At 44.8% G+C, this 24997-nt stretch overlaps 1 protein-coding gene across 1 annotated transcript in view; it reads right to left on the minus strand.

Moving 5' to 3' along the window:
• LOC137630483 (gamma-tubulin complex component 5-like) overlaps nucleotides 1-24797 on the minus strand; it is a 181071-nt gene extending 156274 nt beyond the window's left edge. The window contains exons 1-2 of the mRNA XM_068361981.1: nucleotides 24582-24797; nucleotides 10544-10756 (exon numbers count right to left, since the gene is read on the minus strand). Of these exons, the coding sequence (XP_068218082.1) occupies nucleotides 10544-10756; nucleotides 24582-24647 (279 nt within the window). The 5' untranslated portion in view covers nucleotides 24648-24797. The remainder of the gene's footprint in view (nucleotides 1-10543; nucleotides 10757-24581) is intronic.
• Nucleotides 24798-24997: the final 200 nt, after the last annotated feature.

The raw sequence follows: 24997 nt of genomic DNA on the forward strand, positions 1-24997 counted from the left end.
TAATCCGTTCAGGATACGGTTTCGTATCCTGATTTTTTCGCGTCCTGAGTCGCGTTTTACATGTAAATAGCCTAATCTGTTCCAAGCCTTACGAAAAGACACCTTTTCTTTCATAAACACTCTAAACTGTAGTAATAAACATGCAATGCAGCCATTTCTATCATTCAATAATTAACCCAACCATTAAAAACAGCCTAATCCATTCCAGAAACCACCATGAGACTATTCAATAATGTAGTTATAGCCTAGTTATCCCCTCCAAGCCCTAAGAAAACGGTCCGTTTTCTTTACTACTATATAAAAGTTACGGTACTGTATGTAAAGCATTTGGATCAGTGAAGGTGTATTGTTACCTGTACACCTAAATTAAGGGTTGATACCATGAAAAAAAAGGTACTGTACTCTCGGCGACAGGTTGGGATCTCGTAAGCTTTTCGTATACTGGGGCATAAAAATCTTTGTATCGCTTTTCGTACCCTGAATTTTTCGTAAGCAGAAACTTTCGTATCCAGAGGTATCACTGTATATTGCATTACAGAAATTTTTCAAGAAAATCCAAGTTGAAAATATCAGTGACACTGAATTCAAAATGAGATGTAAGCATGTAGTACATGCAAGGAAAAATAAATGTAGGACTTAACCAAAACATGACGAATTTGGAAATAATTTGTATTTTTCCTAACTATACAAACCTGTAGCTTTTTACATAGGAGTATCATTTCTATGCAAGCTGAAAACCAGCCATTAAGCTTTTGAGAGGTGTAACTACCCTCAGCTAGATAGTGGAGGGGGTTAGCATGCAGCAGCCTTTCCCCACACAGGATCGTCAGAAGAGACGGGCCCTGCTGGCACCAGGACCCCGTCCTCCAAACACACTCCCGTCCCTCCCTCAGCCCTCCCCCCCCTTTGCCTGCATCAACAACACAACCCCACTATCAGGAATTTCAGACTCCTGGGGAAGAGCAATAGGCCTCTTCCCCGCAACTGACTTACCTCGTCCCCTACTCTGGGTAGGGGAAGGCAGCTGAGAAACTCTATCCGACGGAGCGCCGGCCGAAGCAAGAGGCGAGGAGATGCTCGGTTTCCTAGGCGATCTCCTGGGAGCCTTCTTCTTCTTGGTGTCGTATCGCACCAACTGCACCTCGTTCCAGGACTCGCACTCCGGACACGTGGCCGTAGGGGAACAAACACTGCCCCTACACGAAGAACACAAGGAGTGCGGGTCGACTTCAGACTTCGAGAGGAAGGCGCCATACGATTTACCGGCCATAGGCCCGGGGCAACAACGGGGATGCTCCATCACGCACTAGCAAGACACCGCGAGACACAGGAACACAGAGGGAAAAGGATAAGGAAGAGCACAATGGGACCACGCGGGAACCGCGAGACACACAAAGGGTCGCACTGGATAAGGAAAGAGCGTCGGGATGTTATCGCGACGTGACCAGTAAACTTACTGGAGATCGAGACCTGAGCAAGCATGCTCTCTGACCCGGGGTCGCCTCATGGTGCGTATCACTCCGCCAGAGGTTACCCCGCATAGAAAACAGGAGTAGGGTAAACTACACAAAATTCTGATCGGTTGGGAGGAGATCCCAGATACTCCTAAGAAAGTAGTTCGAGGTAAGTATTCAGTGCTGGAACAATGACAAATTTGAAAGTTACTTTTATTTTTCTTAACAATACAAACCTAGAGCTCTTTATTAGGGATTATACTTTCGGCAAAGCTGAAACTAGCCATAAGACTTTTAGCAAGGTGTAAATAACCCACAGCTAGTTAGCGGGGGAAGGGGGGAAGCTGGCTACGCCCGATCAGGCACACACCCATGTTCTTTCCGTCACTTTTGCTTGCAGGCAGGACTTATCGGGGTATAAGTGGTGGCGAGCCAACTTCTATTAAGAGCTCAAGGCTTGTATCCTTGGAAAGAATACAATTAATTTTCAAATTTGTCATTAGTTCCAATACTAAATACAAACCCTTTCGCTCTTTATTAGGGATGACTCACCCATTAGGAGGGTGGAAGTCCAAACCAACTGGTTGGCTTTTAACAAGGTGTTTTCCTATACATGCTATGCAAGTAACAGGGAAAGACCCCGAGACCTTACTAAATTCCATTCAAAGCAGGGTTAGCGGCATGATAAATCCGTGTAATTGTGTGATGCTAGCAGTATGACTAGTCTAGATGAGAATTCCCAGAAACTTAAGAATCTTTGAATCAGCCATAGACATTACCCAATCCCACCTTGCAAGGGAGTACTGTATATGTAACAAGTACAGTATACAGTATATCTCTATGCAAGGTTATGTAAGAGAAACTGTTTTACCTGCAGACAGCTGAGGCCAGCTTTACAGAGTACCGTAGGTGTTGTTCCTGCAAAGAAACAGCCAGTCATTCTTTATCAACCAATCCAGACTTAACCACAGTTAAACTCTGTCCTCCACCATCTGCTACCTGTCCATTAAGGCGCTTGATGTGTTTAAACCATTTACAGTATTGTGTAGCCACTAAAGGACCAATGAACAAAATTGTAGGGGCTTGCAGACTGCAGCCAGACGTAGCACCCAGACTGCCTAGCGTCCGAATGCCGACCACACTCTAGCTTTTCACTGAAAGGTGCAGGAACATTCTTCAGACTTTGCACTTACTCTCCAGGCGTTCATCGCAGAACGAGGTTTCTTGAAGAAGAAACCAGCCAAGAGGCGTAGGCACAAGCTTCCCGCTGTAGAACTTGCAAGGAGCGTGGAACATCATCTTCAAGAACACTGAAGGTGCATCAACACAGAGAATGACTCCCCTTCGAAGGAGAACAGAGCCGTTTTGCAAGGGTAAGCAGAGGCGGCCTCCATTATACAGTACAGGCTGTCCAGAGTCGAAGGGGGAAGAGATCGTAAGAAAGGTTCCTCCGCCCTCGAGAAAACGCTGCACTACTGTTTTCTAAACAGGACTCACACCTGTAATAACAAATGACTGTTTAAATATATATAAAAATGTGTCTATATGTATCTACAAGAAAACCAGAAAAAAGTCAAAGGAAGGATAAAAACGTTGGGTGGAGAGAGAGACGAACATCTATGCTCATCGAGCCAAAAGTAAAAAGGTGACAATAGAACACAGGTGTGTATGCATGTGTGTGTGAGCAGGGTAGCCGGCTAGCCCAACTACCTCCGCTACCTAGCAGTGGGGTAGTTACAACTCGCTAAAAGTATTATGGCTAGCTTCAGCTTTGCAGAACGTATTATCCCTAATAAAGAACAAAAAGGTTAGTATTTAGTGATGGAACAACACAATATTAGGCAGTATATAGTGTATTAATTATCCAAGCATTGGCAATGGGCAGTGAGTTGTTAGGTTAGAAGTTATCCCAACCTAAGGCACCAAAGATACGCAAATTTGCACCTGTCTCTGATACCTAACCCTCGCAAAGAGTGGGGGCTGACTGTATGAAGATTACTGCTTATTGTATGCTCTGTATGGCCATAATAATGCTGGCTATTTGAAGCGCCAGCTGAATCCCAAGATGCAATGCATCTGTCCTTCAATTTTTTATCTTTATTCAGTTTCTTAAATATGCCTAATTTCTTGTACTGTACTTAGTCTTGGTCTAATAATCAGACTTCATTGGTAGAATCTTGGTCTGACTTTGATTTGGTTCCATTTCTAATAATATCAAACAGATTACTCAATCATCTGGATAGGCAATCCCTTTACAAGGAGAGCTAAGAACCCACACTCTAATGTATAGTTCTCCATCTCTTGAGACACAAAGACATCTCTCATACAATAATCAAGATCATCACTATTTAATTTTTATAAACTGTAATTCAGAGAAAATATTGACAAACTATTGAAATGAAGTTATGCATATCAAAAAAAATTCTTTAACTATCATATAACATATATATAGAACCATATGCAGAAAAACTTTACGACTTACTAACATCTTTGAGGAGAAATAAACACACTAAAAATGATATTTTAATTATAAAATAAATTTTTGAATATACTTACCCGGTGAATATATAATAGCTGCAACTCTGTTGCTCGACAGACAAAAAACAGTAAAAACTCGCCAGCGATCGCTATACAGGTTGCGGGTGTGCCCACCAGCGCCAACTGTCGGCCAGATACCACTCTCGATGTAAACAAAGACTCAATTTCTTCTCATCCCACTGCGTCTCTATTGGGGAGGAAGGGAGGGTCGTTTAATTTATATATTCACCGGGTAAGTATATTCAAAAATTTATTTTATAATTAAAATATCATTTTTAAATATTTAACTTAGCCGGTGAATATATAATAGCTGATTCACACTCAAGGAGGTGGGTAGAGACCAGTTAAATATGTTTACATCGTACAAGCTAAGAGTTTTTATTTCATTTTGGAAGTTATCAGTATAACAAAAACAAAATAAATAGGTACCTGGTAAGGAAGTCGACTTAGACGATTACTCTGCCTTGTAAGTACGTCTTCCTTACGGAGCCTCGCGATCCTCTTAGGATGCTGACAGACCCCTAGGAGCTGAAGTATCAAGGGCTGCAACCCATACAACAGGACCTCATCAAACCCCTAATCTGGGCGCTCTCAAGAAATGACTTTGACCACCCGCCAAATCAACCAGGATGCGAAAGGCTTCTTAGCCTTCCGGACAACCCATAAAAACAACATTAAAAACATTTCAAGAGACAGATTAAAAGGATATGGAATTAGGGAATTGTAGTGGTTGAGCCCTCACCCACTACTGCACTCGCTGCTACGAATGGTCCCAGTGTGTAGCAGTTCTCGTAAAGAGACTGGACATCTTTCAAGTAAAATGACGCGAACACTGACTTGCTTCTCCAATAGGTTGCGTCCATTATACTTTGCAGAGATCTATTTTGCTTAAAGGCCACGGAAGTTGCTACAGCTCTAACTTCGTGCGTCTTAACCTTAAGCAAAGATCGGTCTTCCTCACTCAGATGTGAATGAGCTTCTCGTATTAACAATCTGATAAAGTATGACAAAGCATTCTTTGACATAGGCAAGGATGGTTTCTTAACTGAACACCATAAAGCTTCAGATTGGCCTCGTAAAGGTTTAGTACGATCTAAATAGAACTTAAGAGCTCTAACAGGGCATAAGACTCTTTCTAGTTCATTGCCTACGATCTCCGATAAGCTAGGAATATCGAAAGATTTAGGCCAAGGCCGAGAAGGTAGCTCCTTTTTGGCTAGAAAACCAAGTTGCAACGAACAAGTAGCTTTTTCCAACGAAAATCCGATGTTCTTGCTGAAGGCATGAATCTCACTGACTCTTTTAGCCGAGGCTAAGCATACCAGGAAAAGAGTCTTAAGAGTGAGATCTTTCAGGGAGGCTGACTGTAAAGGCTCAAACCTGTCTGACATGAGGAATCTTAGTAACACGTCTAAATTCCACCCAGGAGTAGCCAAACGACGCTCCTTAGTGGTCTCAAAAGACTTAAGGAGGTCTTGCAGATCTTTATTGTTGGAAAGATCTAAGCCTCTATGCCGGAAGACCGATGCCAACATGCTTCTGTAGCCCTTGATAGTGGGAGCTGAAAGGGATCGTCCTTTTCTCAGGTATAAGAGAAAATCAGCTATTTGGGCTACAGAGGTACTGGTCGAGGATACAGAAACTGACTTGCACCAGTCTCGGAAGACTTCCCACTTCGATTGGTAGACTCTAATGGTACACGCTCTCCTTGCTCTAGCAATTGCACTGGCTGCCTCCTTCGAAAAGCCTCTAGCTCTCGAGAGTCTTTCGATAGTCTGAAGGCAGTCAGACGAAGAGCGTGGAGGCTTTGGTGTACCTTCTTTACGTGTGGCTGACGTAGAAGGTCTACTCTTAGAGGAAGACTTCTGGGAACGTCTACTAACCATCGAAGTACCTCGGTGAACCATTCTCTCGCGGGCCAGAGGGGAGCAACTAACGTCAACCTTGTCCCTTCGTGAGAGGCGAACTTCTGCAGTACCTTGTTGACAATCTTGAATGGTGGGAATGCGTAGAGATCCAGATGTGACCAATCTAGGAGGAAGACATCTATATGTATTGCTGCTGGGTCTGGGACTGGAGAGCAATAGATTGGAAGCCTCTTGGTCAGCGAGGTTGCAAAGAGATCTATGGTGGGTTGACCCCAAGTCGCCCAAAGTCTCTTGCACACATCCTTGTGAAGGGTCCATTCGGTTGGAATTACTTGCCCTTTCCGACTGAGACAATCGCCCTGGATGAACCTCGTTACTAGGGAGATGTCTCGACCTTTTGACCAGATGAGCAGGTCCCTTGCGATCTCGTACAACGTCAGTGAGTGGGTACCTCCTTGTTTGGAGATGTACGCCAAGGCCGTGGTGTTGTCCGAGTTTACTTCCACCACTTTGCCTCAAAGGAGATACTCGAAGCTTTTCAAGGCCAGATGAACTGCCAACAGCTCCTTGCAGTTGATATGCATGCTCCTCTGACTCGAGTTAAACAGACCTGAGCATTCCCGACCGTCTAGTGTCGCGCCCCAACCCAAATCCGATGCGTCCGAGAAGAGAACGTGGTTGGGTATCTGAACAGCCAGGGGAAGACCCTCTCTTAGGTTGATATTGTCCTTCCACCAAGTCAGACAAGGCTTTATCTTTCCGGAACTCGGGATCGAGACCGCCTCTAGCGTCTTGTCCTTTTTCCAGTGAAAAGCCAGATGGAATTGAAGAGGACGGAGGTGTAGTCTTCCTAGTGATACAAATTGCTCCAGGGATGACAGCGTCCCTACCAGACTCATCCACAGCCTGACTGAGCAGCGTTCTTTCTTCAGCATCTTCTGGATGGAGAGCAGGGCTTGATCTATTCTGGGGGCCGACGGAAAAGCCCGAAAAGCTTGACTGTGAATCTCCATCCCTAAATACAGAATAGTTTGGGATGGGACCAGCTGCGACTTTTCCAAATTGACTAGGAGTCCCAATTCCTTGGTCAGATCTAGAGTCCACTTGAGATCCTTCAGACAGCGACGACTGGAAGAGGCTCTGAGAAGCCAGTCGTCCAAATAAAGGGAGGCTCGGATGTCCGATAAGTGGAGGAATTTTGCCACATTCCTCATAAGCCTCGTAAACACGAGAGGAGCTGTGCTTAGGCCAAAGCACAGGGCCCGAAACTGGTAAACCACATCTTCGAAGACGAATCTCAGAAAAGGTTGGGAGTCTGAGTGAATGGGGATGTGGAAGTAGGCGTCCCTTAGGTCTAACGAGACCATCCAGTCTTCCTTTCTGACCGCTGCTAAGACTGACTTTGTGGTCTCCATGGAAAACTTCGTCTTTGTGACAAAGACATTCAGAGCACTGACGTCTAGCACCGGTCTCCAACCTCCTGTCTTCTTTGATACTAGGAAGAGACGGTTGTAAAACCCCGGTGATTGAAGGTCCGAGACTTTGACCACCGCTCCCTTCTCTAGCAAAAGAGACACTTCTAGTTTCAGGGCTTGTCTCTTTTCTTCCTCTCTGTACCTGGGAGAGAGATCGATGGGGGACGTCGCTAGAGGGGGTTTGCGTACAAAAGGGATTTTGTACCCCTCTCTGAGTAACTTCACAGATTGTTGATCTGCGCCTCTCTTCTCCCAGGCTTGCCAGAAGTTCTTGAGTCTGGCTCCTACTGCTGTCTGAAGTTGCGGGCAGTCAGACTCTGCCCTTAGAGGACTTGGATCCTTTCCTCTTCCCTCGCTTCCCTTCGGCACGAGCACCTCCCCTGCTGGAGGCTCTGCCACGAAAGGGCGGAATAAAGCGAGACGCTGGAGTGTCAATCCTCGGTCTAGCAGAGAATGTAGGCAAAGAGGGAGCTTTGCGAGCCGAGGACGCAACTAGATCGTGGGTGTCCTTCTGAACTAAAGACAAGGCAATTTCCTTAACCAAGACTTCAGGAAACAGGCACTTGGAAAGGGGAGCAAAGAGTAGCTCAGATCTTTGGCATGGCGTCACTCCAGCAGACAAGAAAGAACATAGAGACTCTCGCTTCTTCAGGACTCCGGACGTGAATGAGGCGGCAAGCTCGTTGGACCCATCACGGACGGCCTTGTCCATGCAGGACATAATGAGCAAGGAAACATCCATATCTGCAGAAGAGATTTTCCTGCTCAGGGCTCCTAAATACCAGTCTAGAAAGTTAAAGACTTCGAAAGCCCTAAATATACCTTTAAGAAGGTGGTCCAGGTCCGATGGTGACCAACAAATCTTCGAGCGTCTCATGGCAAGGCGGCGGGGAGAGTCTACAAGACTTGAGAAGTCGCCCTGGGCAGAGGCAGGAACTCCCAAGCCGAGAACTTCTCCCGTGGCATACCAGACGCTCGATCTAGACGAGAGTTTAGATGGGGGAAAGGCAAATGCTGTCTTTCCTAAACTCTTCTTGGTCTCTAACCAATCTCCCAACAGCCGCAAAGTTCTCTTGGATGAGCGAGAGAGAACGAGTTTAGTAAAGGCAGGTACGGTAGCAGGCACGCCTAATACAAACTCTGACGGCGGCGAACGCGGAGCCCCAGAAACAAAGTGGTCAGGGAACAACTCCTTAAATACAGCCATGACTTTTCTAAAGTCCAAGGATGGTTGAGTTGCCTTAGGCTCATCAAGCTCTGAAGGTTGATTCTCTTGTGGTTCAGCAACGTCATCATCTGATAGTTCCTCATCCGATAACTGATGAGGAAACGGCAAAGGAGTGGGCAACGTTTGACTCGCCGAGTCCGGTCGCACTGGTGCATGCGTGACGGAGCCGGACGCAGCGTCATGGAACTGCTGCACACTCTGAGAACTGTCAACAACCATGGGTGCGCGAGGACGCACAGCGTCCACCCGAGACTGTTTAGACCGTCTGGGTTGTGCAGTCAACACCATACCGGGTTGCGGAGGTTGACGCACCGCGTCAAAACAAGTCACCTCTGATGGTTGATGAACGTCCTGAACGTCAACAACCACCTCCGTGCGTCGCCTAACGTCAACGTGCGGCTGGCAACCCACACTGGGTCGCATCGGTGGAGGTACAACCCCAACTGGTAGACGCGAGAAAGCTACCTCAGCGTCAACAGGACGCACAACAGACCGCTTGGATGGTTGTTGGCCAGAAGGTTCAGCAGCAACCTTCTCCGCATTGAAGTCCTCCATCAAGGACGCAAGCTTGGACTGCATGTCCTGCAGCAACACCCATTTAGGGTCTACGGCAGCAGGTGCGGCAACAGACGGGGTTAGCGACTGAGGCGGCACAGCTTTGCCTCTCTTAGGCGGTGAGCAGTCATCAGATGACGGCAACGAGTCCGAACTGACCCAGTGGCTACAACCGGGACGTTGGACTTGTCCTGAAGGGACCGACTTACGCTTCAAAGGTCGGGAGACCTTGGTCCAAGGTTTCTTACGAGAAACACCTTCGGACGACGAGGTAAAAATGGGCTCTCTCGTCTTACGTTGGTAGGGGCGATCTTGGGGAGATACGCCTGATACCATAGAGGGAACGTCTGTTCGCTGATCAAGGCCTCTCGAACCCATGAGTCGTACGACATTGCTTCTCCCCTGGGCTTGGGAGCTTGCAAGAGGTCCCGGACTAGGAGGACGACAGGCACGAACAGACGAACCCTCAAGCGCAACACTGTTCACAACACTTTGAGAAACACTAGGCACTTTAACACTTTCCGCCGTGGCATTTTGGCACTTTAGTTCCTTTACGTCCGCCATGAGTTGATTGCGGTCACTTGCAAGGGCCTCAACTCTCTCCCCCAAGGCATGGATAGCACGCATCATGTCTGCCATCGATGGTTCCTGAGTGCTAGGAGGGGGGTTAGGAACAACCACTACAGGGGAAGGATTAGGTTCAGGGGCATGTGGAGAGGAAAAATCTACCGACCTAGAAGAGCTTCTCCTTACCCTATCTCTCTCTAGTCTGCGTGTATACTTCTCAAATTCGATAAAATCGAATTCCGAAAGGCCCACGCATTCCTCACACCGATCTTCCAATTGACAGGTTTTACCCCGACAATTGGAACAAACAGTGTGAGGGTCGAGAGAAGCCTTTGGAAGACGCCTATGACAATCCCTAGCATTACATTTTCTGAACTTGGGAACTTGTGAAGGGTCAGCCATTTTGAATTGGTCAAGGAAAAATTCCAAAAAACGATCTAAGTCATCAACAATTAATCCGATCCAAAAAAGAGTTCAAGGATTTATTTGAAGAAAAACACCTGTACTGCGAAAGCTCAAACCAAATTAAAGTACTTCACCAAATATGATGGGAAAAACTCCAGGTTTCAACAGCGAGTAAAGTACGTCTTGTCGACACGTCGACAGAGAAGAAATTGAGTCTTTGTTTACATCGAGAGTGGTATCTGGCCGACAGTTGGCGCTGGTGGGCACACCCGCAACCTGTATAGCGATCGCTGGCGAGTTTTTACTGTTTTTTGTCTGTCGAGCAACAGAGTTGCAGCTATTATATATTCACCGGCTAAGTTAAATATTTAAAAAAGCATCTATACAAAATTTAAAAAAAATACATTGTATTGAAATGAGGAAATACATGTTCACTATACAAAAAATTCTTACCTCATAGTGATCCTTGAAGAGGGATGATTGCAAAAACTTTGAAGTCAATTCTTTCAACTTTTGAGACCGGCTTGCTTGACCATGTACACTGAATTTAAGGCACAATCCATCAATAGATCGACGGACTGCGTGACTGTTAACTGCCAAGCAATGATGGTAGAGTAAATTTGACAACACATACTGCTCGCTACGGACAAAGTTCTCCTCATCTTCCTGAAATGTGTTGTATTAGAGCATTAAAATGTGCTGCAGGGACAAAAATTAAAAATTTTAAACTGTCCTCCTTTCATAAATATAAAGTAATTATGTATCCAGTACATAAAACTGAGGAATGTCATTATCTATTCTACCGATAAATATTTTCCCATTTTCTTTCACACGAATAGAGCACAGGTTGTGTCATAAGGTAGAATAGCCTTCATTCTCTAAGCAGACAGTATCCTTCTTCTTGATATTATGAGACAGTGGGGAGGAGGATGAGCAAGTACTGTATACAAACATCAGGTGAGTATAGAAATAAGAAATTTTATCATTAGTATTCTATTTTTGAAGAACATTAAATACAGTATAGTAAAAAATATTTGGGATAGTATCAGCTCACCAACAAACCCTTACCACCTCCTAGGTTGCCAAAGCCTTGACCTTACATATACATAAGTAAACTACTGTATGCCATAGTATCTATACTCAGTTAGGGTCAACTTTACCTCTCCACCATAACAAGCCAAACTACAACCCTGAAGATAAGCAATGCCACGGGATGCTAAGACAGATTAAAATTAAAAGTCTTTAGTCCTTTTTATTTCTTTATGCAATACAAACACAAAGTCCAGAGCCCTACAATCCACTGTACAGTATATACGGTAACTTCAGTTATTGTGTCTTAAACATTAAGCCTACAAAAGTTGAAAGCTAGTGGTTCATGGCCAAGTTTAATTGCTTGTACTGTATTACAAAATGTTAAGGTGATAACAACTTGGGAAAGTTTTTGTCATTAGCTTAATTTACTAAGGTAGTCAGTTCGTGACTTTGATATGAACACTTCATTGCTGATTTAAGAGATATACTGCAAGGCAAATGTTAAAAAGAGCAAGTCTAAATAGCAGTTCATTGCAAACAGTACTACTATCTCTCCAACATGCTCTACTATTGTTAGAAAAGGATAACATGTGAAACTTACTAATTTTCTAAGAGATAACACTGGGCATGCTTTAAACATTTTAACATTTTTCTAATGGTCTTATACTTCACAATCCAATAAATCCAATTTTCCACTATAATACCCTATGCTTTTCATCGATGTTCATAGTTAATTGGCCATTGAATTAGTCTTTACCTCATGCTTCCTCTCTTCTTCAGAGTCAAAAAGTTCCCAGTAGGGAAAGTCTCCAGTCTCCTTCAGAAAAGAGCAGATTTCACTCAAATCCAGAGTCTCCAGATGCTTCAAAGGACAGGAGGTTACCACTTAACCCCCTCTTCACTTTCTCTGAGAATTCATTCCTCAGAAAAAGTAAGGATCTTCGGCCCATTGCAAAGAACAAGACTTCGCGAGTCCCAGACAAGGATTCTCGAGCTTCCCAGGGAGTTCAAGACTATAGATCCAAACCTGATCCTGAAAGGGGTAATGTAATCAGTCCCTCTCATTCTTGATCCCCTCCAAGGAGAGAGGAATGTGAGACTTCTATTTCGACTCCTCCGTACACTTGCTGGGTATGATGTCGGAGAGGGAAGAAGTTGCCCCTACCCTTGACTAACACTTCTGCGGTGCCCTTCCTCAGCCGGCCTGACCTAAAGCTCCTGAAACTGAGGAGGGAGAGTCAAGAGTCCAAAATTTTTTACAGGTGTTAGTCTGCATGTGTTCACTAAATGGTCTCGGAGAGGCACCTTGCTCTCTTCCCAAGGGAAAGAAAGCGGCCATTAATGGACTATGCTATGCACCGAGGGACAGCAGACCGCATATAGAATTTCTGTAATTAATTCTGGCCTCACAAGCTCCAGACAAAGTCAAAGCACATGTCTCTGCGAAGGAGCATTCTCCAAAGGGCACTGATATCCTCCAGGTTGATTGCCCCAAACTTTTCTCTCCAGAGCAAGTATTATCTCACCCAGGAGGCTTCTCCTTCTCCCTTACCTCTTGACATAGCAGTTTACGATCTTACTCCAAGCCCTACATCAGACTATCTACAAGCACAATACGTCAACTTTACAGCGACAAAAGCGATGAATATGAAGAGCCCGGCAATGGCTTCCTTCCGGCCTCTTCATGGAACGACCACTGGTCTGGTACAGTGGGCTTTTGGGCTGACGAGTACTTCATGGACACTGAAAAGCAAAGGGCCTTGAAGAACGTTGTCTTGACTAAGGCCAAAGGGGTCGAGTTTTTGACTAATTAGTCTGCCAACCAATAGGCAAACTGGGTCCTGAAGAGTCATGACCTCTAGATTCTATAAGCAGATTGGCCAGAGAGAGATCCTAATTCTCCGCAATTAGTCTGCTAAGGTCCTCTCTGTTTCCGAGACAGAAGATAGAGATAATAGATAAAAAGTTAAGGAAGGCAATCAGGACACTCTATTGCACTAGGCGGTATCTTTTCAACTGCCACAGTCCGTCTCCACTTCCATCCTCTAGAGATCATCGTCTCCGGTTAGACAGGAACACAACCCTACCCCTAAGAAAGATACTCGTCCCTTCCAACTCGAGGTGAAAGATTCAGCAGCAGTAGCCCTTTCAGAACAGACAGGGTAAAGGGCACAACTAACACAGGAAAAAAAAATAGCAATTCTGCTAGGGGAGGTCACCTGTAGGAAGATGCCTGCAAAAGCAAAGAATGAAATAGTGGTATCATAGGGCGGAACAGTTAACCATGGAAGTTTTTTGTCAGCATACGTATCCCATTCAACATCTCTACCCCTCCCAATTTGACCACCAGGAATGTCATCGTCATACTGCCAGGGATCGGCAATGGATTTAGCCCTTCAGTTAGATGTCCAAGCCGTGCTGGAGAAGGGCCCTCTCCAAGGGGTAAACAATGGCTCCTCAGGATTCTTCAGTCGACTTTCTTGTAGAGAAAGCATCTGGAGACCAGTCATAAACTTCTCAGACATGAAAGAGTTCTTCAAACCTTGTTCAAGATGAAGACTCAAAGCACAATCAGGCAAGCGATCAGGTCATAAGACTTACTGATGATAGACTTAATGGATGTATACTTCAAAACCCCAATCCATCCCGACTCAAGGAAGTACCACTGATTCCTCATAGCAAGCAGTATACCAATTCAAAGACTTTTTTGTCTAAACAGCTCTGTTAGTTTTCACCAAAGTTTTAACTCTGGTTTCTACATGTCCAACAGCATTAGTCTTCTACATTGCATGGATGGTTGGTTGATTTTAGCAGACTTGTTAGACGACCTTCTTCTCCACCCAGACAAGATTCTTTCGTTCTGTAACAATTTGGGGATCGTGATGAATCGGAAGAAGTTAATCCCAATGCCCAGACACAAATTAACCTATCTAGGTATGGACATCGACACATTTGTAGGAAAAATGATATTTTAATTATAAAATAAATTTTTGAATATACTTACCCGGTGAATATATAATAGCTGCAACTCTGCGGCTCGACAGACACATACATAAAAAACTCGCGAGCGATCGCTATGCAGGTTGCGGGTGTGCCCACCAGCGCCAACTGCCGGCCAGATACCACTTTCGGATGTAAACAAAACCTTCAATTTCTTCTCGTCCCACTGCATCTCTATTGGGGAGGAAGGGAGGGTCGTTTAATTTATATATTCACCGGGTAAGTATATTCAAAAATTTATTTTATAATTAAAATATCATTTTTAAATATTTAACTTAGCCGGTGAATATATAATAGCTGATTCACACCCAAGGAGGGGGGTAGAGACCAGAGTTAAATATATTTACAACGTATAAGCTAAGAGTTTTTTCATTTTGACAGTTATCAATATAACAAAACCAAAATAAATAGGTACCTGGTAAGGAAGTAGACTTAGACGATTACTCTGCCTTGTAAGTCTGTCTTCCTTACGGAGCCCAGCGATCCTCTTAGGATGCTGACAGACTCCCAGGAGCTGAAGTATCAAGGGCTGCAACCCATACAACAGGACCTCAACAAACCCCTAATCTGGGCGCTCTCAAGAAATGACTTTGACCACCCGCCAAATCAACCAGGATGCGATAGGCTTCTTAGCCTTCCGAACAACCCATAAAAACAACATTAAAAACATTTCAAGAGACAGATTAAAAGGATATGGAATTAGGGAATTGTAGTGGTTGAGCCCTCACCCACTACTGCACTCGCTGCTACGAATGGTCCCAATGTGTAGCAGTTCTCGTAAAGAGTCTGGACATCTTTCAAGTAAAATAACGCGAACTCTGACTTGCTTCTCCAATAGGTTGCGTCCATGATACTTTGCAGAGATCTATTTGGCTTAAAGGCCACGGAAGTTGCTACAGCTCTAACCTCGTGCGTCTTAACCTTAAGCAAAGATCGGTCTTCCTCACTCAAATGTGAATGAGCTTCTCGTATTAACAATCTGATAAAATATGACAAAGCATTCTTTGACATAGGCAAGGATGGTTTCTTAACCGAACACCATAACGCTTCAGATTTGCCTCGTAAAGGTTTAGTACGAGTTAAGTAGAACTTAAGAGCTCTAACAGGGCATAATACTCTTTCTAGTTCATTGCCTACGATCTCCGATAAGCTAGGAATATCGATAGATTTAGGCCAAGGACGAGAAGGTAGCTCATTCTTGGCTAGGAAACCAAGCTGCAGAGAACAATTAGCTTTTTCTGACGAAAACCCGATGTTCTTGCTGAAGGCATGAAGCTCACTGACTCTTTTAGCCGAGGCCAAGCATACCAGGAAAAGAGTCTTAAGAGTGAGATCTTTCAGGGAGGCTGAATGTAAAGGCTCAAACCTGTCTGACATGGGGAATCTTAGGACCACGTCTAAATTCCACCCAGGTGTAGCCAAACGACGTTCCTTAGAGGTCTCAAAAGACTTAAGGAGGTCTTGCAGATCTTTATTGTTGGAAAGATCTAAGCCTCTATGCCGGAAGACCGAGGCCAACATGCTTCTGTAGCCCTTGATCGTAGGAGCTGAAAGGGAGCGAACTTTTCTCAGGTATAAGAGAAAATCAGCTATTTGGGCTACAGAGGTACTGGACGAGGATACGGAAACTGACTTGCACCAGTCTCGGAAGACTTCCCACTTCGATTGGTAAACTCTAATGGTAGACGCTCTCCTCGCTCTAGCAATCGCACTGGCTGCCTCCTTCGAAAAGCCTCTAGCTCTCGAGAGTCTTTCGATAGTCTGAAGGCAGTCAGACGAAGAGCGTGGAGGCTTTGGTGTACCTTCTTTACGTGTGGCTGACGTAAAAGGTCTACTCTTAGAGGAAGACTTCTAGGAACGTCTACCAGCCATCGAAGTACCTCGGTGAACCATTCTCTCGCGGGCCAGAGGGGAGCAACTAACGTCAACCTTGTCCCTTCGTGAGAGGCGAATTTCTGCAGTACCTTGTTGACAATCTTGAATGGTGGGAATGCGTAAAGATCTAGGTGTGACCAATCTAGGAGGAAGGCATCTATATGTATTGCTGCTGGGTCTGGGACTGGAGAGCAATAGATTGGAAGCCTCTTGGTCAGCGAGGTTGCAAAGAGATCTATGGTGGGTTGACCCCAAGTCGCCCAAAGTCTCTTGCACACATCCTTGTGGAGGGTCCATTCGGTTGGAATTACTTGACCTTTCCGACTGAGACAATCTGCTAGGACGTTCAAGTCGCCCTGGATGAACCTCGTTACTAGGGAGATGCCTCGATCTTTTGACCAGATGAGCAGGTCCCTTGCGATCTCGTACAGAGTCAGTGAGTGGGTACCTCCCTGTTTGGAAATGTACGCCAAGGCCGTGGTGTTGTCCGAGTTGACCTCCACCACCTTGCCTCGAAGGAGATTCTCGAAGCTTATCAAGGCCAGGTGAACCGCCAAAAGCTCCTTGCTGTTGATATGCATGCTCCTCTGACTCGAGTTCCACAGACCTGAGCATTCCCGACCGTCCAGCGTCGCGCCCAAGCCCAAGTCCGATGCGTCCGAGAAGAGAACGTGGTTGGGTTTCTGAACTGCTAGGGGAAGACCCTCTCGTAGACTGATATTGTCTTTCCACCAAGTCAGACAAGTCTTTATCTTTTCGGAAATCGGGATCGAGACCGCCTCTAACGTCTTGTCCTTTTTCCAGTGAAAAGCTAGATGGAATTGTAGAGGTCGGAGGTGTAGCCTTCCTAGCGAGACAAATTGCTCCAGGGATGACAGCGTTCCTACCAGACTCATCCAAAGCCTGACTGAGCAGTGTTCTTTCTTCAACATCTTCTGGATGACGAGCAGGGCTTGATCTATTCTGGGGGCCGACGGAAAAGCCCGAAAAACTTGACTGTGAATCTCCATCCCTAAATACAGAATAGTTTGGGATGGGACCAGCTGTGACTTTTCCAAGTTGACTAGGAGTCCCAATTCCTTGGTCAGATCTAGAGTCCACTTGAGATCCTTCAGAGAGCAATGACTGGAAGAGGCTCTGAGAAGCCAGTCGTCCAAATAAAGGGAGGCTCGGATGTCCGATAAATGGAGGAATTTTGCCACATTCCTCATAAGCCTCGTAAACACGAGAGGAGCCGTGCTTAGGCCAAAGCACAGGGCCCGAAACTGGTACACCACATCGTCGAAGACGAATCTCAGAAAAGGTTGGGAGTCTGAGTGAATGGGGATGTGGAAGTAAGCGTCCCTTAGGTCTAGAGAGACCATCCAGTCTCTCTTTCTGACCGCTGCTAGGACTGACTTTGTGGTCTCCATGGTAAACTTCGTCTTTGTGACAAAGACATTCAGAGCACTGACGTCTAGCACCGGTCTCCAACCTCCTGTCTTCTTTGATACTAGGAAGAGACGGTTGTAAAACCCCGGTGATTGAAGGTCCGAGACTTTGACCACCGCTCCCTTCTCTAGTAAAAGAGACACTTCCAGTTTCAGGGCTTGTCTCTTTGCTTCCTCTCGGTACCTGGGAGAGAGATCGATGGGGGACGTCGCTAGAGGAGGTCTGCGTACAAAAGGGATTTTGTACCCCTCTCTGAGCAACCTCACAGATTGTTGATCTGCGCCTCTCTTCTCCCAGGCTTTCCAGAAGTTCTTGAGTCTGGCACCTACTGCTGTCTGAAGTTGCGGGCAGTCAGACTCTGCCCCGAGAGGACTTGGATCCTTTCCTCTTTCCTCTCTTCCCTTCGGCACGAGCACCTCCCCTGCTGGAGGCTCTGCCACGAAAGGGCGGGATAAACTTGGACGCTGGAGTGTCTATCCTAGGTCTAGCAGACAAGGCAGGCAAAGGGGGAGCTTTGCGAGCCGAGGACGCAACTAAATCGTGGGTGTCCTTCTGCACTAAAGACAAGGCAATTTCCTTAAATAAGACTTCAGGAAACAAGCACTTAGACAAGGGCGCAAAGAGTAGCTCAGATCTTTGGCATGGCGTCACTCCTGCTGACAGAAAAGAGCACAGAGACTCTCGTTTCTTAAGGACTCCGGACGTGAATGAAGCGGCAAGCTCGTTGGACCCATCGCGGACGGCCTTGTCCATGCAGGACATAATGAGTAAGGAAACATCCCTATCAGCAGATGAGATTTTCCTACTCAGGGCTCCCAAACACCAGTCCAGGAAGTTAAAGACTTCAAACGCCCTAAATATGCCTTTAAGAAGATGGTCCAGGTCCGAAGGTGACCAACTAATCTTCGAGCGTCTCATGGCAAGGCGACGGGAGAGTCTACAAGACTTGAGAAGTCGCCCTGGGCAGAGGCAGGAACTCCCAAGCCGAGAACTTCTCCCGTGGCATACCAGACGCTCGATCTAGACGAGAGTTTAGATGGGGGGAAGGCAAATGCCGTCTTCCCTAAACTCCTCTTGGTCTCTAACCAATCGCCTAACAGCCGTAAAGCTCTCTTGGATGAGCAAGAGAGAACGAGTTTCGTAAAGGCTGGCATGGTAGCAGGAACGCCTAAAACAAACTCGGACGGCGGCGAACGAGGAGCCACAGAAATAAAGTGATCAGGGAACAACTCTTTAAAAACAACCATGACTTTTCTAAAGTCCAAAGATGGTGGAACTGCTTTAGGCTCATCTAATTCTGAAGGCTGATCCTCAGGCTGTGGTTCAGCAACGTCCTCATCTGACAGTTCCTCATCTGAAAACTGATGAGAAAACGGCAAAGGTGTAGGCAACGTTTGACTCGCAGAGTCCGGTCGCACTGGTGCATACGTGACGGAGCAGGACGCAGCGTCCTGAAACTGCTGAACAGTCTGGGAACTGTCAACAACAACAGGTGCGCGAGGACGCACAGCGTCCACCCGAGACTGTTTAGACCGTCTGGGTTGTGCAGTCAACACTATACCATACCGGGTTGCGGAGGTTGACGCACCACGTCAAAACAAGTCAACTCTGATGGTTGGTGAACGTCCTGAACGTCACCAATCGCATCAGTGCGTTGCCTAACGTCAACGTGCGGCTGGAAATCCACACTGGATCGCATTGGGGGAGGAACAACCCCAACTGGTTGACGCGAGAGAGCTACATCAACGTCAACAGGACGCACAACAGAACGCTTGGATGGCTGATGGCCAGTAGGTTCAACGGAAACCTTCTCAGCGTTGTAGTCCTCCATCAAGGACGCAAGCTTAGACTGCATGTCTTGCAGTAACATCCATTTAGGGTCTACGGAAGCAGGTGCGGTAACAGACGGGGTTAGCGACTGAGACGGCACAACTTTGCCTCTCTTAGGCGGCGAGCAGTCATCAGATGACGGCAACGGGTCCGAACTGTCCCAGCGGCTACATCCGGGACGTTGGACTTGTCCTGAAGGGACCGACTTGCGTTTTAACGGTCTAGAGACCTTGGTCCAAGGTTTCTTACGTGAAACACCTTCGGACGACGAGGTAAAAATGGGCTCTCTCGTCTTATGGTAGGGGCGATCTTGACGAGATACGCCTGATACCAAAGAGGGAACGTCTGTTCGCTGATCAAGGCCTCTCGAACCCATAAGTCGTACGACATTGCTTCTCCCCTGGGCTTGGGAGCTTGCAAGAGGTCCCGGACTAGGTGGACGACAGGCACGAACAGACGAACCCTCGGTCGCAACACTGTTCACAACACTTTGCGTAACATTTGGCACTTTCCCACTTTCCGCCGTGGCACTTTGGCACTTGAGTTCCTTCACGTCCGCCATGAGTTGATTCCGGTCACTTGCTAAAGCCTCAACTCTCTCCCCCAAGGCATGAATAGCACGCATCATGTCTTGCATAGACGGTTCCTGAGTGCTAGGAGGGGGGTTAGGAACAACCACTACAGGGGAAGGATTAGGTTCAGGGGCATGTGGAGAGGAAAAATCTACGGACCTAGAAGAACTTCTCCTTACCCTATCTCTCTCTAGTCTGCGTGTATATTTATCAAATTCGATAAAATCGAATTCCGAAAGGCCCACGCATTCCTCACACCGATCTCCCAATTGACAGGTTTTACCCCGACAATTGGAACAAACAGTGTGAGGGTCGAGAGAAGCCTTTGGAAGACGCCTATTACAGTCCCTAGCATTACACTTTCGAAACTTGGGAACTTGAGAAGGGTCAGCCATTTTGAATTAGTCAAGGGAAAATTCCAAAAAACGATCTAAGTCATCAACAAATAATCCGAATCAAAAAAGAGTTCAAGGGTTTAATTTGAAGAAAAACACCTGTACAGTACTGCGAAAGCTCAAACCAAATTAAAGTACTTCACCAAATATGATGGGAAAAACTCCAGGTTCTACAGCGAGTAAAAGTACGTCTTGTCGTCAACGTCGACAGAGAAGAAATTGAAGGTTTTGTTTACATCCGAGAGTGGTATCTGGCCGACAGTTGGCGCTGGTGGGCACACCCGCAACCTGCATAGCGATCGCTCGCGAGTTTTTTATGTATGTGTCTGTCGAGCCGCAGAGTTGCAGCTATTATATATTCACCAGCTAAGTTAAATATTTAAAAATATTTCCATCTTTGGATAGACAGGTATACTTTCAAGTGGTGGTTCTCCCTTTCTTTCAACAGCACCATCTGCCAGCACAGCTTTGCCAGAAGTTATTGGGATGCCTAGCCTCCCTAGAACATCTTCCAAACTGTTGTCTCCACCAGAGGACCCTTCAATGGGAAGTGAAGAAACACTGGTCTGGTCACAAGGCAACAGCACTACTCTATTGTTAGCTCCAATAGGGGGAGGTTTCCAGACTTGATCTGTAATGGTGGCTGGACACGACAAAACCTTTTAAAGAGCTTGCCCCTGTTATCACTTCCCCAAAATCTTTATCTGTTCATGGACAAGTCTCAGGAAAGATTGGGAGCTCACCTCCTAGCACCCAGACACTGGCCCAACCAGGAGCATCTAAGTCATATCAACATGTTGGAACTTCGAGCTGCTCTTCTCATAGTCCAGAGTCCCTGAAATACCCTGTTCCTGAGCACCCTCATCCTCTGCCACAAGCTAGGGTTAGGCAACATGCTCGGGAGAGGCTAACCCCCATCCCCCTTGTGTACAACCAGGATGGAACCAAGTACCTAAGTACATAATCAGGCCTGAGGAAAGCCTGGGCAAGCATACAGGTACAGGAGACATTCTGGTATGTGACCCACTGGAATTTTATTGTGAATGTTGTGAAAAATGTAAGGGTGATAAACCTAGACTAGGTACATGAAAATTTTAGAATTAATGCATCGTGAACATATTGGGGAAATGGGAGGGAGCCATTAAGTAAGGAGTTGGTAAGCAAGTAAGGAAGAGATGGCATGTAAGGAGTTGCTAAGTAAAGATAAGCAGATAAAAAAGGATGAGCCAATAAGTAAGGAGGAGCCAATAAGTAGGGAGGAACCCACAGTGTAGGTTAGGTTAGGTTACATTCCTGTACATTGCTCATTGTGTGTTTTCTCCAACCCAAAAATCCCATGATCCTGGTATGAATCCCCAGCCATGTTCTCCCAGGAGATCCTGTATCTCTCAAACTATTCATATTCAATACAGTAGAAATCAAATTCACATTCGTTGGAAACATACATTATATAGATAAACTATATTCTAATGTCATGAATCTAACCCTGGTCTACAGTAAAATTACCACTTATAAATTACCAACAAGGATGAATAACATTTGCTTACATTAGCTCAAGTTGAAAGTAGTGTTATGACTAATAGCCTAACAAAGCTGACCTGACCTAGTGAGTGTAACCATACTCATGCACTGTTCAGATATCAATATGTTCAATGGATACGAAAAAGACATTTTAACTAGTCGTAAATAAGTGGGGGTTGCTTCATGCATATAAGAGTACGAAAACTGCATGTCAGGTTAGGTAGGTAGGGAGTGAAAATTAGATTTTGATCATTACCATTGGGTAGTAATCATCATCATCTCCTCCTACACCTACTGACGCAAAGGGCCTCGGTCAGATTTCACCAGTCGTCTCTATCTTGAGCTTTTAATTCAATACTTCTCCATTTATCATCTCCTAATTCGTGCTTTGTAGTCCTCAGCCATGTAGGCCTGAGTCTTCCAACTCTTCTAGTCCCTTGGAGAGCCCAGATGAAGGTTTGGTGAACTAATCTCTCTTGAGAAATGTGAAGAGCATGCCCAAACCATCTCCATCAAGCACATTTTTAAATTAGAACATACTGTACAGTATTCACAATTTCTCCTTACGTTAACGACTTTACATATTCTTTTGACACAAAATGTTCTTTCAATTTGACTCTTCCATGGAACTTTTCCCAGAAACTCTTCATTGTCATGTAAAAAATCATTTACTTAAATAAGGGAACTCAACAGAAGTCAGCAAGAGTTAGGGGGTCACAGAGGGTTACAAATGAAGCAAAGCACCCACAGGGTAAATAAGGACATGGAGATGTAGGTTGGGTTAAGTGTGGGTACTTAAGGTTAGTACATAATGCTTTAATTTCACTACAACTATATTCATTGACATGTCTGCATAGAAAATGAGACTACTGATGTTGCATTCTATTAGTGAAAGAATATCAAGTAAATGATTCCTTTTTATGCAACAAGGAGACATTTCTGGGAAAGTTTGCATGCAAGAAAGTCATATTTGAAAGAGTAAAATTGCATAAATAAAAAATACTTGAAATTCATATTAATTTGAAGTGAAATTGTAAATATTTACCTATTTACCAGCCAATGTATAGAAACCTCAAACGTTACCCTATGGCTAAAACCCGTGAATGCTAGACTAGGCACAAAGATAAGCTGTCAACTTCCATAAATAACCTAATTAAACATCAAAACAATCCCAGGGCTAAAATGTTTGGCTAGCGTAACTTACATAGGCCTACATGGTATACTAATTAACATAGGGTACAAGCCTAAGCTTCTGTCTAACTAGATTAAGAGCTTTCATTATAGAACAGTACATCATTAGGTCAGTAGAACTTGCATAAATGATTAGATCTTTGCAAATACACTATTTTGAATCCCATATACTACTGGTGGTAACGTCTGTTAAAAAAGTTACAGATTTTATTAAAATAAATTCTGTTTTACTCTGTTTGTCATATTAGCACATACCACAGGAGCCTTCTTCCTCCTGGTAGTTCTGCAAACACATGCAGATGGTGCTTCTGTCATAAGTTACTTGTACGAACAGAATAGAGGGCCCAATCTTTCATATTCTAAGGCTCTTTGTTATTTATTTTCAATACTGTACTGGAAAATACAATATAATAACTTATTTTATTTATCATGTTAATAATGAAAGGTTAGCGTAGAAACGTGTGTTTGATATATTGTCTGATAATAGGAAATGGAAGCAAAGTCCAGGTTCAAACAGAGGCTGGAGCACGAAGTTACAATTCACCCCCCCCCCCCCATTTAATTATGTAAAATTGATAATTAACGCTGAAATCCTTGACCTAAGGCCTAACGTGCACAGCGAAACATATTCCGCTTGCCAAAACATAGGAGCAATGAGATAATATTTGATCATAAGCGAAGCAAGCTACGGCAGCACAAAAGCCAATAAATCATTAGCTTAATTATGTAAAAAAATATTTGTGGTACGATGAACACTGCTATGAATGACTCCAGAGAAAATGAGAGGGAAAATTTTATTTTCTATGTCCCTGGAAGTCCTGGCAAACAAAGCTCTAGAGTTTTGACCGTTTCATTACTATTCCTTGGTTTGGATTCCAGTAACTTTTGGGGAGTGTATGTATGATAGCGGCCACCTGCATGTATGATTACAGCTTGAAATACAGCAGTGTAAGGGGGGTTGCAGGGAGCGTTAGCACCCCGCCGTTAGGTAAGTAGGTAAGGACACGGCTTGAAGGTTAGGTTAGGGGGGGAAAGTTAAGGTTAGTTGATGTTCATTTTTAATCCACAAGGGAGGAACTGGCAGCTGACAAACAAACACTCCATTTTTTGTAAAGGTAAAGGTGTCTGGTTTCAGTTTCTGTTTCATCAGAATAGATGCTCGCCAGAACATCAGCCGGGCAAGCCCAACACCCCACAGTGGTGCCCAACTACAGCAGTGGCTTCACCAGTAAACAAGTTAAACTCATGGTCCCAGACTGGGACAAATCTGCTGCCATGCAAATGCTTGGTGAACATGTTACCACTGTGCTAGCCAGATGTACAGTAATACGACGACTGTTTTTTTTATGATTATGACTGGCGGAAACAAGTTCAAAAATTTTATTTCATATATTATACAATTAGACTGATATACCGTATATTTTAAGGTGCTTCAAACATAATTGAAGACAATACCTAGCGCAATGGAATAGCTTTTCAGTTATTGTTGTCGACCCACCATAACATTATAGATTTCCGCCAGAAATATTTATCATAAACGTTCATAACACAATTATATACGTTAAAATAAAGTCTTTTTTTCCACAAAACGATTATTGCAATTCCATAATTTTACCGATACTGTGGCTTTTACACAAGACTTACCTTAAATCCTAAAACGTGAGTGATAAGCTCTTTGGTCAATGCATCAAATTTTTCCTGGTGGGCCATATTGTACTATTTCTCACTGACCTGTTATTGATAATTGACTTTAAGATTACTATGATAAATCTCTTAACATGTTAAAGACAAAACATCTTCGTCAATGGTTTGACAGAATTAATTGCTACCGCGCCGTTTGACAGTTTGTTATTGTACGGATTAGAGAAGTCACTAGAGCGCGGTCCTCAATACAAATCTCAAGCGACGAGACACAGGAGCAGGAATATGTTAATAATGGCGAGTCCATTGAGGTATCATTACAATTATTAATACTTGCTAAGCTACAACCCTTCTTGGGGAAGCAGAATGCTATAAGCCCAGGGGCCCCAACAGGGAAAATAGTCCCGTGATGAAAGGAA

The sequence above is a fragment of the Palaemon carinicauda genome, chromosome 38 (genome assembly GCF_036898095.1).
Source record: "Palaemon carinicauda isolate YSFRI2023 chromosome 38, ASM3689809v2, whole genome shotgun sequence".
NCBI classification, from domain to species: Eukaryota; Metazoa; Arthropoda; class Malacostraca; order Decapoda; family Palaemonidae; genus Palaemon; species Palaemon carinicauda.